Source organism: Balaenoptera acutorostrata, chromosome 2 (genome assembly GCF_949987535.1).
Source record: "Balaenoptera acutorostrata chromosome 2, mBalAcu1.1, whole genome shotgun sequence".
In the NCBI taxonomy this organism is placed as follows: Eukaryota; Metazoa; Chordata; class Mammalia; order Artiodactyla; family Balaenopteridae; genus Balaenoptera; species Balaenoptera acutorostrata.
In genome coordinates, this window is record NC_080065.1 from 185,744,556 (window position 1) to 185,760,248 (window position 15,693).

The 15,693-nt window shown below is 57.6% G+C and overlaps 1 protein-coding gene and 1 long non-coding RNA gene across 2 annotated transcripts; both read right to left on the reverse strand.

Moving 5' to 3' along the window:
• Window positions 1-1,658: 1,658 nt before the first annotated feature.
• Window positions 1,659-9,475, reverse strand: CNN2 (calponin 2). The gene is made up of 7 exons (XM_057541614.1): window positions 9,317-9,475; window positions 5,384-5,505; window positions 4,798-4,864; window positions 4,560-4,697; window positions 3,516-3,632; window positions 3,218-3,364; window positions 1,659-2,658 (listed from the first exon to the last, which is right to left on the reverse strand). Exons 1-7 carry the CDS (start codon window positions 9,377-9,379, stop codon window positions 2,383-2,385), a joined length of 930 nt encoding a protein of 309 aa, XP_057397597.1. The 5' UTR covers window positions 9,380-9,475; the 3' UTR covers window positions 1,659-2,382.
• Window positions 9,476-12,715: 3,240 nt separating this feature from the next.
• On the reverse strand, window positions 12,716-15,538 carry LOC130707323 (uncharacterized). Its single transcript, XR_009007227.1, has 3 exons — window positions 15,366-15,538; window positions 14,494-14,767; window positions 12,716-12,856 (listed from the first exon to the last, which is right to left on the reverse strand). It is a non-coding gene; the product is annotated as an uncharacterized LOC130707323 (long non-coding RNA).
• Between the last annotated feature and the right edge of the window lie 155 nt (window positions 15,539-15,693).

The following is a 15,693-nucleotide window of genomic DNA, read 5'->3' on the forward strand; positions in this document are numbered from 1 at the left end:
TCTCCAATGATAATAGCAACGAGTATTTTACACGACTGGCTGGAAGAGGGGCCACCCCAGGCCCCCAGAGAGGCAGGCAAGTTACCCAGCTGGAGGCAGGGCCCCAGCTCTGCTCTCCCCTCACGTAGTATTTTTCAGCTCAGAAGACCCACAAGATCCAGAAAATGAGTGAAGAGCAGGGGCGGTGCCTGGAACCAGCGATTCCTGATCCTGTCCCTTGCTTGGAACTGTCCAGCCTGGCTTACTTCATCATTGTACAGATGGGGAAACTGAGGCCGACAGAGGGGCAGGGAGTGGACCCAGGACCCCTGACCCTCACTCCAGGACTCTCCTTTACAAGTGGGACCTGCGTGGTCCCACTCTGTTTCTCTATTGGTAAAACGGGGCAGAGAGCTTAGCGGCGTACTAACGGGGAGAGGGGCTGCAGGTGTAGGTTGGTGAGTCTGATGTACATACCTCCCTGTGGAGACTTAAGTGATCAGTTCTGCCGCGCCCAACACTCCCCGGCGAGTGAAGGTAAGAGTCTGGAGTCGGGCCTCACCCCTGATTTCCCACGGAATCTGCCTCCTTCCCGCCCATCCGCACCCCCGCATCCTCGAGTCTCAGGGCCTTCCTCTCTCTCCGGGACACTCCCACCGTTCCAGCCCCCAGCTCTTGCCTCCTTCCCTCCGCCCGACAGCGGCTGGGGAGGGCGGCTCCTTTAAGAGGAGCCCTCGCAGCGGGCGCGGCATGCCGGCAGCCACCTGTACCTGGCGTCCCGCGCCCCGGCCAGGCCCCGCCCCGCTCCGTCCACTCCCATTGGCTTCCATACCCGCCACTCAGAGGCCGGGCCAGCCGGAGCCGCGCGCGCCGACGGGGGAGGCGGGGTCACAGCTGGGCCGCGCCGAGCCGGGTTTCTTAAAGGGATCGCTCGCCTCTTGCTGCAGCACCGCAAGGAGGAGGGGCGCCCGGCTCACCCCACGCGGGTTGGCCTCCGAACACACCGGCCAGGCTGTCTTCCCACGTTGCATAGCTGCCTGCAATACCGCAGCTCCTGGTCTCAGGAGGTCCCTTTCTCCCAACTCTCCCTGGGGGGACCCCAGTCCTAGCCAAACTCGCCCTAGTACTCTGGGACTCCATTTGCCCATCCATAAAACGGGGGTTCGACTAGAGTCATCATTTGTTCATTCATTCATTCCACAAACATTCCTCGGTCCTTACAGTGGGCCAGGCGATGGCAGAAGCGGGAGGGGGCCCTCAACATTCTAAGATTAGAATCTTGGGTCACGATGGTGACCCCGATTTGGAAGAAACCTCCAGATGTTTCCCCCTCCAGAAAATTGGGTATATTTCACAAGATCCTGACGAAACAAGTGTGTGGATCCACAGCCCTGAAGGTGCTAGGGAAGGTGAGAAGGGTGGGAAGGGCTCCATGAAAGGAGTTTGTTGTTGTTGTCGTCGCTGGGGCTTTAAGGATGAGTACGAGTTTGCCAGGAGGGAACTCCGGGACAAGTAAATGCACAAAGGCCTGGAGGCTGGATGAAGCCGTCCTGAGGACCCACTTAGAGGTTTGCCCTTTGCCCCACCCCCAGGTCCCCCCCACCCCCAGATCAGGGCCCCAGAAGGGATCCAAGACAGGCACCGTCCCCCAGGCTGTCTTGGGCACCAACTCCAGCACCTTCATTTCCGAAAAAGAGGTTTTATTTCCTTTGGTCCACAGTCGGTATTTCACATTATTTCTTGGTCCCAGGGCTCCTGGGCAGGGGCTGGTCCCCGGGAGGGCGTCCGGTTGGGGGTCCCTGTGCAGTATTTGGTGGGGTGTGGGGACAAGTATGGGGGCTTCTGGCTTTGCCTCAACCACTCAGAACTGCACTATCCTGCCTGGGCCTCAGTGTCCCCACTGGGCCCCCAGGAGGGGCCAGGGTTGGTGGTCTGAGGGTCCTAGGGAAATCCAGTACCTCACAAGGCCTAAAATATTTTAGGACTACGGCCTGACCTTCTCCCAGTAGCCCCCTCCACCATCCCCCTACCATTCCCCTGAAAAAAAAAGTATTTTCATTTCACTAAAACGGCCTGAAACTTCTGTGGGTACAGAAACCACAAAGTGATCGGCAGAGAAGAGAAGAAGGGAAGAAGCAACCGGAAACCACTTGGGGTCGGTCCCCCTCCCTGCCCCGGTTTCGTCTTTCTCCCCTGCAGCTTGGCCCAAAGCCTGTTGGGAAACATGCCCGGAGGTGCCCTGGCAGGGACCCCCACCCCACATGCATCTGGATATGGCCTTCACCCCTTCTCCCCAGACCTTCAGCTGGCAGCACTCAGGCATGTAAGAAAAACAAGACAAAAACACAGAAAAACCCGAAAACCCGGATGGGGCAATGATGGGAGACAGCCCGCATGGGCGCCTCAGTAGCCTGCCTCCTCCTGGTAGTAGGGGGGGTACCCTGGGGCCTCCCCCGGGTCTGGGACATCTCCAGCAGCCGCTGGTGCCCCATCGGCCGCTGGGCCTTGCGGGCAGTACTTGGGGTCGTATATCTGCCGGCCCAGGCCAAAGACCTGGCCGCTCTGATTGGCGCCCTGCGTGTAACCCATCTGCAGGGACATAGAAGAGTTGTCACATTTGTCTGTCCCCAGCTTGGTGTCGTAGATGTGCCGCCGGGTCCCTGGAGCCGTCATGCCCACCTGGAGAGAGAGAAGAGGCATCAGGGAAGGAAGAAAAGGGGAAACAGAGGCCCCAGAGAACTTCCCCTAAATTCCCACACCTTTTCCCACCTCCCTGTCTTTGCACTCACAGTGCAAACTCCTTCGGATCCTTCCAAGCCCTGCTCAGAACCCTCTCTTTTCTGACTCTGTGCTGAGTTGATCTGGTGTTTGGGTCCAGCTCTCCCTGCCAGCCAGGAAGCTCCCCAGGCTGGGGCTCAGGCCTGCCAGGACCTGAATGCTCCAAAAGCATCACACTGATACACCAACATAGCAGGAAAAGTGACAACTGCAGGGTCTAAAAGTATCAGAGTTGGATGGGCCTCTGGGCAAAACTTTGAGGGAAACTGAGGCACAGAGCTGGTTAGTAACTTCCCCTGGGACACACAGCAGGCTGAGGCAGAGTCAGAGCAGGCACGGCCAGAGGGGTAGGAGGGAAACCCAGAGTGGGCTTTTCAGCGGGAGATGCTCTCAGCGACAGGGATGAGCCCTCAGGGCTTGGTAAGGTGGGTGGGGGCCCGGGGGGACTGGGGAGGCCCACCTGGCTGGCGCACTTGTTTGTGCCCATCTGGAGGCTGATGGTCGAGTGGTCCATGGGGGGCAGGATATGGTTCTTGGGGTCGTACAGATGCCTTCTGGTGCCATAAGCCGTCATGCCTGACTGGCTGGCACATTTGTTGGTGCCCATCTGCAGGGACACAGGTGGGAGAGGTCAGGCTGCCCCCACCAGGCCTCCAGACCCTGCCCCGAACTTGAGGGGCCACCAAGCTGGACAGGCCTGGGTCGCATCACAAGCCCAGCACCCACGAGCCCTGGGGCTGGAGCAGCCGCGCACCCACCTGCAGCCCGATGACACACTGGCCCGCCTTCATGGTGGCATCGTCAAAGTTCCGCTCCTGCTTCTCCGAGTATTTGACGCCGATGTCCACACCACTCTGCAGCCCCTTTGTCTTGGCCTGGGGGGAGAGAGGGGGTGGGAGTATCAGGGAGGGGCAGCCGGGTCCCCGCAGCCAGGCCCGGGGTGTGTGAGCCCAGGGGAGGCCCAGGTATCTGGCTGCAACCTGCCCCCCGCACCAGCCGCCCAACACCTCGGGCTCAGCAGCCCTGTGGCCCCCAGCCTTCCCTCCCTAGGCAATGGCAGCCCCAGCCTTACGGCTGCACAGGCCAAGAATTTTAGGGGACGTCATCACCTCCTATCTCTCTCACCTTCCATCACCTCCTTCTACCCAGCCCCAGCCACTCGGCCAGGCCACGGCCATCGTCTCTCCCCTGGACGCCTGTCCCCGACTCCTCCCTGGTCTCCCCACCTCACTACCCACGTGGCAGCCGCAGGGGGCTTCTGAAAGCACCGTTCAGAACACAATTCCCTGACGTGAAAACCTCTTCCTCCTGAAACATTGTTCCAGCCCGCCTTGCTCTCTGTTTTAGACCCTAGACATTGGCCTTATGCTTTCTTCTCCTTCAAGGCACTTCTCACGATTTATAATTTGTAAAACAATGATTTGAAGAGCAAACCCTAATGGGAACTCTGGGTGTTAACGAGATGTCCACGGAGGTTCACTGATTATGTAAAGTGGGGGGAGGTGTGCATGAGTTGGGGCAGGAGGTAGACGGGAAGTCTCTGTACCTTCCACTCTGTTTTGCTGTGAACCTAAAAATGCTCTAACATAAAATTTTTTGTAAATAAAAAAATGGAGATTTGTTCGTTGTCTGCCCATAAAGGGGTTGACTGTGTCTGCCTTGGTCACCCTTGGATCCAAAGTGCCCGGCGCCTCGTGGGTGCTCAGAAATCTTTGTGAAGGAATGAATGAACAGCATCTGAAAATCCCTGCCTGGCTCGCTGTGTTACTTTGGGCAGATTGCTGCCCCTCTCTGGGCCTCACCTTCCCGGCCAGGGCGAGAAGAGACACCTGCACCTGTGTCAGGTTCCCACTCTCAAACAGGTCGTTGGCCTCGAACAGGTCCACAGGGTTCATGCCGTAGCTGACCATGGCCTTGATGAAGTTGGAGAGGTTTTCTAGCTGGGAGGAAGCAGGAAAAGGATAGTGAGGGGCCTCGGTCTACCCACCCGTCAGATGGGGTCCCCCAGCCCCATCCTCATTCCACCCCCCCGTGCCTCACCTGGTGCCAGTTCTGCATGGAGCGGTTGATCTTAGGGACTGAGCCTGGCTGCAGCTTATTCATGAGTCTGGGGGGGACATATGGGATGGTGGGGAAAAGGGAACCTCCGTTAGTGTAGGAGAACTTCAGAGACCCAAGAGACTAATTCATGCCTTCCTGGCCAACCTCACTGCCTCTCTCCGGGCCTCAGTTTCCCCTCTTACAATCCAGTCTTCACCCACCAAAGATGCAAAGATGCCAAAGAATGACAATAGCCAGCGCTGGGAGTATAATCCAGAACCACTGAATCTGGGGAGTGAATCTGGGAATTCCATTAACATTTTTTAAGGTGCAAACCATGGAATGTTTGAACCATGGCTGAATAGGGCGCAGCAAAGAAGGTCTTCCAGAAATGTTATAGGCTCTCCCGAGAGGATGCTCCCCGTTAGAGATCCTAGACAAAGCAGTAACACAAGAAAAAGGAAGAAGAGCAAGAAAGACCAGAGACCCATCAGGAAAAGCAAGCAGACGTCACACAGCACGTGCAGCGTGACCTCATTGTGCAGAACAGTCAGGGTGATGAGCATATGCGGATACACGCACTCACGTGCACAAGATGATCCCATCCTTCAGACCCTTCTGGAAGTCGGGGCCGATGGAGAGGCCAGTGAGTCCCTCGATCCAGCTTCGGAGCTCTGCCTCCTTCTGAGGGTCATACTTGGATAGCAGCTGGAGGGGCAGAGGGCAGAGGGCACAGTGTTGGCGTGAGCACATACCCAGCAGCAGCCCAGTGAAGCTCCTAATGGGGCAGGGCCCAGGGCTCCAGAGGAAGAAAAGACCGAGGGGCCTGGAGGTCCCCACACCACCCAAGCAGACCCTTTCCCATCAGCACAGATAAACCACCCCAAATCTCTCACTGACAATCGTCGGGGCTAATCTACTTTCACTGGTGTCAAACCCCACAGGGCAGCCAACACGGCCCTGGAAGGATCTGCCCCCATGTCTGCCACCTCCCTGGTCTCCCAGCACTAGAGACACTGGCCTTTCTCTGTTGTTTTTAAATTGTGTTGAGAAACACACAACAGGTACCATTTTAAAGCTCATTTTAAAGCTCATAAATCAGTGGCATTTAGTACATTCACCAGGTTGTGCAACCATCACCTCTGTCTGGTTCCAGAATATTCCGTCATCTCAAAAGGAAGCCCGTCCCTATAAGCTGCCACCTCCCACTCCTCCCTGCCCTCAGCCCCTGACAACCATGAACTCACTCTCTGTATCTGTGTATTGGCCTGTTCTGGACGTTTCACATAAATGGAATCACACCCTGTGTAGCCTTTTGTGTCTGGCTTCTCTCACTGAGCATCATGGTCTCAGGGTCCGTCCACGCTGTAGCGAGTGTCAGGGCTTCACCCATTTTCATGGCTGAGTGATGTTACCATGTGTGGAGGGACACGTGTTTAACCATTAACCTGCTGATGGGTATTTGGGCTGTTTCCACCTTTTGGCTCTTGTGAATCAAGCTGCTATAGACATCCATTTACAAGTTTTATTTGAACACTTGTTTTCAGTTCTTTTGGGTATATACCAGGGAGTAGAATTGCTGGGTCACAAGGTAATCCTAAGCTTAACTTACTAAGGAACCACCAAACCTTTCTCTGCCCCTTGAACTGGCCACAGGACCAGTTACTGCCTCAGGGCCTTTGCACATGCTGTCACTTTGGACTCAGATGTTTGCACAGCTGGGTCCCTCCCTTCACTCCAGCTGTAGCTTGGAGAGGACCTCCCTGACCACCTGGCTATGACAGCCCTCCTCATCCCCCCCACCCCCAGCCCTGCTTTATTTTCTTTCTAGCTTTTCTCCACCTTCTGCCATATGATCTATCTCCTAGCTTACGTTCCATCCTCACTACAAGCCGTTCCATCCTCACTACAAGCCGCACCGTCCAGCTCAGGCTGTCTCTGGATAAAGATGCTCATGGTCCTGCATCAGCGCTCACTGCTGGCCACAGACACAACGCTCCCCGCTCCCCATGACAGCATCTCACAGCACCCAGGGAGACCCAGGACGGTGTGGTGTGTGGACAGCCCCAGGGCGGCTCCCTGGAGGGGTGGTAAGAAGCTGAGGACCTGGCTGCCCAGCTGGGTGGGCTTCTACCCCAGACCCCTGCCCACCTTTACTCACGCCATCCCTGCCCCTCTCTCTTCCTCTCCTCCACACACCCGGAGGGCAAAGGGACCCAGAGCTACCTTTGCAACCCCAAGTCCTCCTCCCAGCTCTGCCCCCAGCTCCCCGATGACCATGGAAAGTTTTCACCCTGTGCCTCCGTTTCCCCATTTATGTTTGAATTGTTTTCATAAGGCTTTCCAAACTTGGGCGCCGCTTCCTGCTTCCTGCATATAAAGCCCCAGACGCAGGACCAGGGTTGAGCCGCCCAGAGCACAGGGGACACAAAGGCGGGAGGTTGGCCTGCTAACCCCCTGTGCCCGGTCTCAGGTTTGGGCGGGTCTCTGGTTCCCGAGGGCCAGGGAGCAGCAGGGCTGGAGGAAGCAGAGGGTGTCATTACGGGAGCCGAGCTTGAAGCAGGCAGGCTGGTCTGGACGCCTGGCCCGCCTGCCCAGCTGGGCCCCGTCCCCGACGGCTTGCAGGGGCCAGGGGGCCAGCGTCCCAGCAGAGGCGCCTGGCCCAGCCCCGCCCGCAGCGGCTGCCTTCCTCCCCGCTGCCCAGCCAGCCTTCAGCACATTCCTCCCCACCGCAAACTGCCAGGAATGCAGCGGCTGCCTCCCTGCTAAATCGGGACCAGCTGTTCCCAGTGGTCCAGGCCCCCCAGCCGGCCGGGGATCTCAGAGGGATACACTGGACCTCAACCTGCCTCTGGGCCACAGGGGGGTGGGGGACTGAGGCCTGGGGGGCTGGGCAGAGAGGGCCCCGGGTCCCCCTCCTCCTCTCAAGCAGCTGGTAAAGTGGATGGGGCGTGGCTGAGAAGCCACAGGAACCTGGTTTCCGATTCGGGGGTGGCCCGCCCATTCTCCAGGCCTGCAAACTGAGGGCTGGTCACAAGAAGCCTTCTGACCTCATCCCCGACAGGGCAGATGTCAACCTGGCTCCACACACTCCATCGCAGGAAGCAGCCCCCACCCCGCTGGGGTGCTGTACTCTCACCCACTTCCTGCTGCCTCAGGGGAGATGCCTGGACTGCCAGGAGGACCGGTGGCCATGGGGCAGTGGCTGCGGCAGGTCTGGGTGTGAGTCCTGACTGACTCTGTCTCTGGCCAGCTGCGTGGTTCTGGGCAGGCTGAGCGATGTCTCTGAACCCCGTGTGCAAACCAGGGGTCTTAGACCATCTTGGCGCTGGGTGGGGCCTGTAAACACCCCCTTCCTCACCGTGGCATTATTGCTGGAGTGGGGAATTGTGTGTTTAAGGGGGAATCATGAGGAGCTTGCCCAGTGACCATGCTCGGTCCCTCAACTTCCCAAACGGGCTGGAAGGAGGCTCCTTGGGGCTCACAGAGGTGATGCGGAAACTCTCCCTCGTGTCTGCAGGCCCTGGAGTGCCGACCGGGCAGGGGCCTGGGGGCTGGCAGGGCTGTGTCCCCGGCGTGCCCAGGCAGGCTCCCGGCGGGGCGGCTGCCGCTGTGGGACCACACTCCCAGGTGGCGGTGTGTGCGTGTCGGGCGGACAGGGATGACAAACTCCCCTTCCAGCTGGATGACCCTTGCGGGTGAGGCTTAGGACCTCCCTCAGGGCTGGGATCATGCTCTGCTCCTCTCTGCCTAGGTGCGCTGACCCTGCTGCATGGCCTTGCAGAAGTGCCTGCCCCTCTCTCTGAGCCAGAACCACAAGTGCTTCCTTTAAAAGTGTGTCCCCAGGTCCCAGCCCGCGTTTGCAAGTTACAAAGCCCACATCTTAGGGTCACATTCAGGGGACCCCACGGGTCCTGCGGACGCCTTTTCTATCCCTTTAAAGTTTGTCAGACGGGGACAAAGAGAATGTGGAAGGGAACAGCAGGGGGGGGCGGGGTGGGAGGCGGGCCCCCTCAACTCCACCTTCCCCCTGGGTGCCCCGCCTCCCAGGTGTAAGAGGTCGGGAAATTCCTGGGGGGGGCAACGGGCTTCTCACAAACACCCGGCCCGCCCCTTTCCCCTCCCCTCCCCTAAGCTTAAGTGGCCCCAAAAGCAGAAGTGGGGGAGGGGGATGAGAAGGGGGCCGCCGGGGTTCCCTCGGGCCTTCTCAGGCCTTGAAGCTTTGGAGGGGCCCAGGGCTGGGGGGTTGAGAGCGGTGGACGGGGGGTTTCAGGCGGGGGAGGGCTGGAGGAGCAGGGCTGCGGAAGGGGTTAGACCCAACCTTTCCCAGATGTTGGGGGCTGCCAGAGCACAGACCTCACTGCTTCCGCCGAGTTGGGGGAGCGTCGGGGGCACCCCCCAGAGGTTAGGGAGGAGGAGGGCTGCCCCCGATGCTGGGGGTCCGGCGGGGCGCCCGCCCTGCAGCAGCGGAGGGTGCGACGGGCTAGGCTGGCGGGGCGGGGGTGCGCCCCTCACTCACCCGGTTCTTGACCTCGGCCGACAGCCCGTACGAGGGCCCCTTGTTGAACTGCGTGGAGCTCATGGCTGGCGGGCGCGGCGCCGCGGGAAGGGACGGGAAGGGACGGGACGGGACGGACGGACGGCCGGGCTGGCAAGCGAGCCAGCGGGGGGGACGCGGACCCGGCGCCCCGCCCCCGCCGCTGATTGGCGCCCGGCGCACATGTCCTTATAAGGCCGCTCGGCGCCGGATTCCTGCGGTTGCGGGCTTCCTGAGCCCCTCAACCGCCGGACCCCCGCCTCGGCGCAGCACCCCGTCACCAGCCGCTCGGAGGGCTCCGCCCCCTCTGAACCCACGGGAGACTGAGGCAAGGAGGGACCGGGGCCCCGCACCGTCGAGACCCGGCACCCCTGCCCTCTCCCTGCTGGGAGCCCCCAGGCGGCTCTCTCACCCTTTCTGGGTCTCAGTTTACCCTTTTGCACGATGATGGCAGGGGGGAATGGTTGGATGGGACCCTAATTCCCTTGGGACACTAATGAGGAACCCCCTCTCTGCCACTTAGAGGCGCCTCCCAGTCTAGGCCCCCTTCTGGGAACTCTCCTCGCTGGGTGGTTAGCAAGGGAACTAGGGCAGGCTCCTCAGAGGAGGGGACATTGGTGCTGGGGCTTTGGTGGATGAGTAGGAGTTTGCCAGTCCAAAAGGGATTAGTGTTCCTGGCACAACATGCAAAGACCTGGAGGGACCGTCAGTGGTTGAAAGCGTGTACAGATCAATCTGATAGGTTGGGGAAGTAGAGGATGCGAAGGGGCCTTCAATTCTGGGCTGAGGGATGGTGGGGAATGGGGAGGGGTTGAAACAACAGAGAATTGAAGTCAGGAGATGCCTTGGGGGTAGGGCTGAGGCTGCCTAGGGAACCAGGCCAGGCACACACTTGGCACTCAATAGGAGCTGCCTGCTTGTACAGATAAATCAATAAATTAATAATAGAATAAATAAATTCATTTCTTCAGTAAATCACTCATTCATTCACACACCTATTCATTCATTCATCGAAAGCTCCCTGACGGGGCCTCTGGGCCAGCCCCTTGCTAGGCGATACTGGCTCCCAGGAGACCTTGGCTCTGGCCCTGTCCATCCCTGGGAAGACAAACCCAGGCATAGGCACCCCTGCTCCATGCAAGCAGGTACAGGACAGGAGGGACCTGCGGTGGAGGAAACTGGGGAGGGAGTGGGTGCTCCACTGGAGGGGTGAAGGAAAGAGGCATGTAAGAGGGGATGTGTTATGTGGGGTTTTGAAGCATAAGTAGGAGTTTGACACATTTGACAAGTGGCTGGTTGGGCTCTGTGAGGGCTTAGAGATGACTCACCCTGCCCTTCCCTGGGAGCACTCCTCCCTGGCACCCCACTCCCCGGATATCTACTGACTTTCCCTGACTGTACGTCTCCCATTCCATCTATCTGAAGGCTTTCTTCAGGGTTCAAGTCCTAGCTGGGTGGTCTTGGGTGAGTCCCTTCCCTGCTGGGTGTGTTTCCTCATGTGTGAAAATGGGAACCAGTGGTCAACAATGAGACAGTGCAGTGGAGTGTGGGAACGGGGTGGTTCGTCAGTGTCTAGGTGGGGAGTTGTGGGGGCAGAGGGCGGTTCGGGTGGACCCCTTGCAGGTCCCGCTGGGGCACAGGGGTGGGCAGGACCCAGGGTACTGTGGGGAAGGAGGCTCGAGCCAGTCCCCTGAGCACCTACTCCAGCCTGGGGTGGTCAGTGGCTGCTGGCAACATGCCCATGGTCCTCCTGTCATACCCCGACCCCTGGTGCTTGTCCAGGGGGGCCACCAGTGACTCTCTAGGGACACCATCCAGAGCTGGGGGCCTCTGGACAGGGAAGTTGCACGTGACGCCTGCTGATACCCACCGAGGCAGGCATACTCCAGTGCAGTGGCCGGCCATGTCTGGGGCGCCAGGCAGCTGTGGGGCCTCTGCAGGGCTTGACAGGAGCTAAACCACAGAAGACTGAGCCTGGATGATTCCAAACTTTAGAGCCACCTGCCTGCCTTCCCTCTGGTGAAATGGACAAGCCCCCCAATGCCTCCAGGCCTCAGTCTCCCGCCTGAGAAATGGGCTTACCTCCCAGGCATTGACATTCACCAGGTGCCCAGAAAAATGCCTGGGACATTGTAGGCACCACATAAGTGCTGGGTGACGCGAATCTCGGCATTTAGACCAGTGCTGACCAATGGGACCGAGATGGCACCGAGAATGCCCTCCTGGGCCCCATCCCGCTCGCTGCGCAGCTCCTGAGTCCTGCAGGTGTGGCTGACAAGGCCAAGGAAGGGAAGGCTTCACTTTCCTTGATTTTACTTGATTCCAATTTAAAAGTACAAACCAACACTGGATCCAGTTTTTGGAAAATGTCTGAGTATATGTGAAACCACTTGGGTGTGCATGCATTTTCCTTTTCAGCGTCAGTTTTACGCAGTCGGGCTACATATGAGTGTCTCCGAGGAAACGTCAGTGTCGGGAAACAGGCCAGATTTCAGACTCAGGACAGAAACAGGTGTGAAATACCTCGTACATCATTTTTCATATCAATTACCTGTTGCAATGATCATATTTCCCAGATATCAAGTGAAGTGAAATATATGACCAAAACTATTCTCTTTTAGTACTTTAACATGAGCCAACATTTAAAATTCTGTGTATGGTTTGTCTGATTTTTCTACTGCCCAACGCTGTTCTGGACCATGGGCCAAATTCAGATGCTATTTTTTTTTTTCCGGTATAGCCCCCGAGCTAAGAATGGTTTTTACATTTTTAAGAGGTTTTAAAGAATCAAAAGAAGAATACTATTCCATGACACTTGGAAATCATATAATATCCAAATTTCCATGTTTGGACAGAGTTTTATTGGCGCCCAGCTGTTTGTGTACAGACTGCTTGTGGCTGAGTAGTCTCTGGGCTGCAAAGCTGAAAATATTAACTTTTTGGTCTTTTACAGAAAAAAGCTTAAAAAAGAAAAAAAAAGAAAGAAAGAAAGAAAGAAAAAAGCTTATTGACCCATGGTCTAGATTCTCAGCCTCCTGGAACTCAAGAAATTCAGATCAGACATCCCAGATTTTGAAATCCTGGGGTTCCAAAAGTTTGGAATATTATAATTTGAGAAACTCCCCCAGGACCTAAAACTTACAGAATTATGTGGTTCTGTATAATCCTATGACCTCAGCGGCCCCCACCTGGGCCTGGGTTCCAATCCCCAGTCAGCTGAGGTAAGGGCATGTTGAGTCAATACGTATCAAAATCTTAAGAATTTTGGCTCAGCCTCAGAACGTGGCAGGGAGGTCTGGGGCCTCTGCAGCTGTCCTCCATCCTCGACCAGCGCCCCCCCTGCCCCCACCGCCCCCCCCCCCGCGCCCCTGCACTCACCTCTTTGTCCTGGACTGATCCCGGGGAGACTGCGGTGGGGGTAGGGGAGGTGTGGAATGATGCAGGCTCACTGGGGGCGGATCCAGGTATTCTAGGGCAGGATCTCCGTGATGCCAGAGGGACGCGGGCCAGGGACTGGAGGACCTGGTGTTGCAGGAAACCCCAGAGCCTCAGCCTCCGGTGCTGGGCTATGGGGGTGGGGCCTGGCGGTCTGGGTGGCTGGGCACAGGGGCTGCAGGTGTGGTGAGGGTCTTGGGTCCCTTCCCTGCAGTGTCAGGGCTCTGAGTGAGAACCCCGGAGGGTCCTATGGCCCCAACGATGCAGCGACAACAAAATAACAGTAACAACAGGGACTTCCCTGGTGGTCCAGTGGGTAAGACTTCGCGCAATGCAGGGGGCCCAGGTTCCATCCCTGGTCGGGGAACTGGAGCCCGCATGCATGCCGCAACTAAGAGTTCGCATGCCTCAACTAAAGATTCCGCATGCCACAACTAAGAGCCGGCACAGCCAAAATTTTAAAAAAAGTAACAATAAAATCTCAAGCCTGTTAGGTCAGGAACCTCCCTTGCTCCCAATCCTCCATGGCTGCCCACTGCCCCCTCAACAAAGGTGTCCTCCAGGCCCCACGCTCTCGCTCGTTCACTCTGCTCCAGACACGGGGGCTTCTCCTCGCTCTGCCTTTAACGATCAGCGCCAGGCCTGCCTCAGGGCCTTTGCCCTGGCTGCGCCATCTGCCTGACACTCTTTCGACCTGGCCTGTTCACTGTCCACCTTCCAGCACCTTCTCAGTGAGCCCCAGCCCAGGCTCTAGGTCCCAATGCCACCCACACATCCCAGACATGTACCACATGATGACCACAGCATCCTCCAAAATCCAGCCCATCTTCTAAATTCCCGACTGTCCCCAGAAGGGCGGGCCTGGGGTCTGGTCCTTCCCTGCGTCTTTGGCTTAGATTTGGAACTCTCTCCACCCCCACCTCCCGCTGTACTCCTTTTCTGTGACCATGACTTTCACTTGCTCTCCAGGACCGCATGTTTCCCTACGTGGGAGTGAGCACTAGACGGCGCTGCCCAACACAGCAGCTGCTTGCCACACGGGCCTATTTCAACACAAATTACACCAATAAAAGTAAAGTTTACGGGTTTCCCTGGTGGCGCAGTGGTTAAGAATCCGCCTGCCAATGTAGGAAGCACGGGTTCGAGCCCTGGTCCAGGAAGATCCCACTTGCCGCGGAGCAACTAAGCCCGGTGTGCCACAACTAGTGAACCTGTGTGCCACAACTACTGAAGCCTTCACGCCTAGAGCCTATGCTCCGCAACAAGAGAAGCCACGGCCATGAGAAGCCCATGCAAGGGAGAGTAGCCCCCGCTCGCCACAACTAGAGAAAGCCTGCGCACAGCAACAAAGACCCAACGCAGCCAAAAATAAATAAATAAAATCAATAAATTCATTAAAAAAAAAAAGAATTTGCATCGACTGAGTGCCTACTGTATGCCAGGCCCTGTGCAGAGCACTCCCTATGAAACAGGAAGAGAATGACTTTAGCCTCCTGGTTGTGGTAGACCCATCCACCTCCAGGGAGTGGAGCTCCCAGGGTTATGAAACCCGGCAGGTAGGTCTGGTAGGTTCTCTCAGGCTCCAGGTCATAGCTGAAAAGTCTCCTCCCTCCCTGACCACCCAGTGCAATTCAGAATAGGAACCCCCCGCCAGGAACCACCGCCCCCCCAATGCCCTGGTCTTTCTCAAAGGCCATGACTGTGCCCTTCAGTGGGATGCTCACCATCGGGAACCAGACCAGACATCCACTTGGCGGTCCGCCTGTCTCCTGTTGGTCCCTGAGCTCTGCGAGGGCAGGAACCGGGACTGTAGTGGCCACCGCTGTGTCCCCAACACCCAGTGCAGGCCCTGGGGCACTGTAAGCCATTTCCCCCGAACATGTCCTTCCCCAGGGTCAGGCATCCTCTCCCAGGCCCCTCATCTCCGGCTCCTCCTGCCCTTCCACACTTCCTGCCGCAGCCCACCCCGCCTTGCTTTGGAGCAAGGGGTGGAAGCACCTGGCATACAGTAGGTACTCAATGAATGTTAGGTCCTATTACTACCATGGCTGCTAGGAGGCGCCGAGACGTTTCAAAGATGAGTGAGTGAGCGTGTATGTGGTCCAGACGTGGGCCCCCAGCCCTGGGACACCGCGGGCAGGCCCCCGGTGGCAGCCAACAGGAAGGCATGGCCAGGCACGGACCTTTCGTGACCCCACTTTAGCTGGAGGAGGCCTGTCCACTCCGTCACCCCCGAATGGCCGGGACAGGGGTCTGGCGGCCAGGGAGCAGGAGAGAGATGCGGGGGTGACCCACCTGAGCGGCCTGGTTCTCAGAAGGAAAAGCTAAAGTCGCTAGGGCAGGGGTCCCCAACCCCTGGGCCGCGGACCGGTAGCAGTCCGCGGCCTGTTAGGAACTGGGCCGTACAGCAAGAGGTGAGCAGCGGACCAGCGAGCGATGCTTCATCTGCCGCTCCCCATCGCTCGCATTACCGCCTAAACAAACCTTCCCCCACTCTGTGGAAAAATTGTTTTCCACGAAACCGGTCTCTGGTGCCGAAAAGGTCGAGGAATCGCAGTTGGGAGGTGGAAGAGCAAAGAAAACCAGCTTGCTTAACCTGTTTTGCGTGCAGCCAGGAGCTCTGTAAACGCCCCAGCCGGCCCCAAGGGCGGAGAGAGAAAGACGTCTGTCCGGTCGTTACCGCCGGGAGGGGGAGAAAAAGACAGTACGACGCCAGAGAACCACCGTAGGGACTCGCCTGGTATTAGGTGGGAGAAAGAGAGCAGCAGCAGCTCCCACAAACTGAAAACCTGTTTTTTAGCGAGGTTATTTAAAGGCCGGAAATTAAATCACTTTTCAGCTAGAACACCCTAGCGTAATCTTATCTTCGGTATAATTTTCCAGAGCTCCAAGTAAAAAACATCTCCAGCAGTCGTATTTCCTTT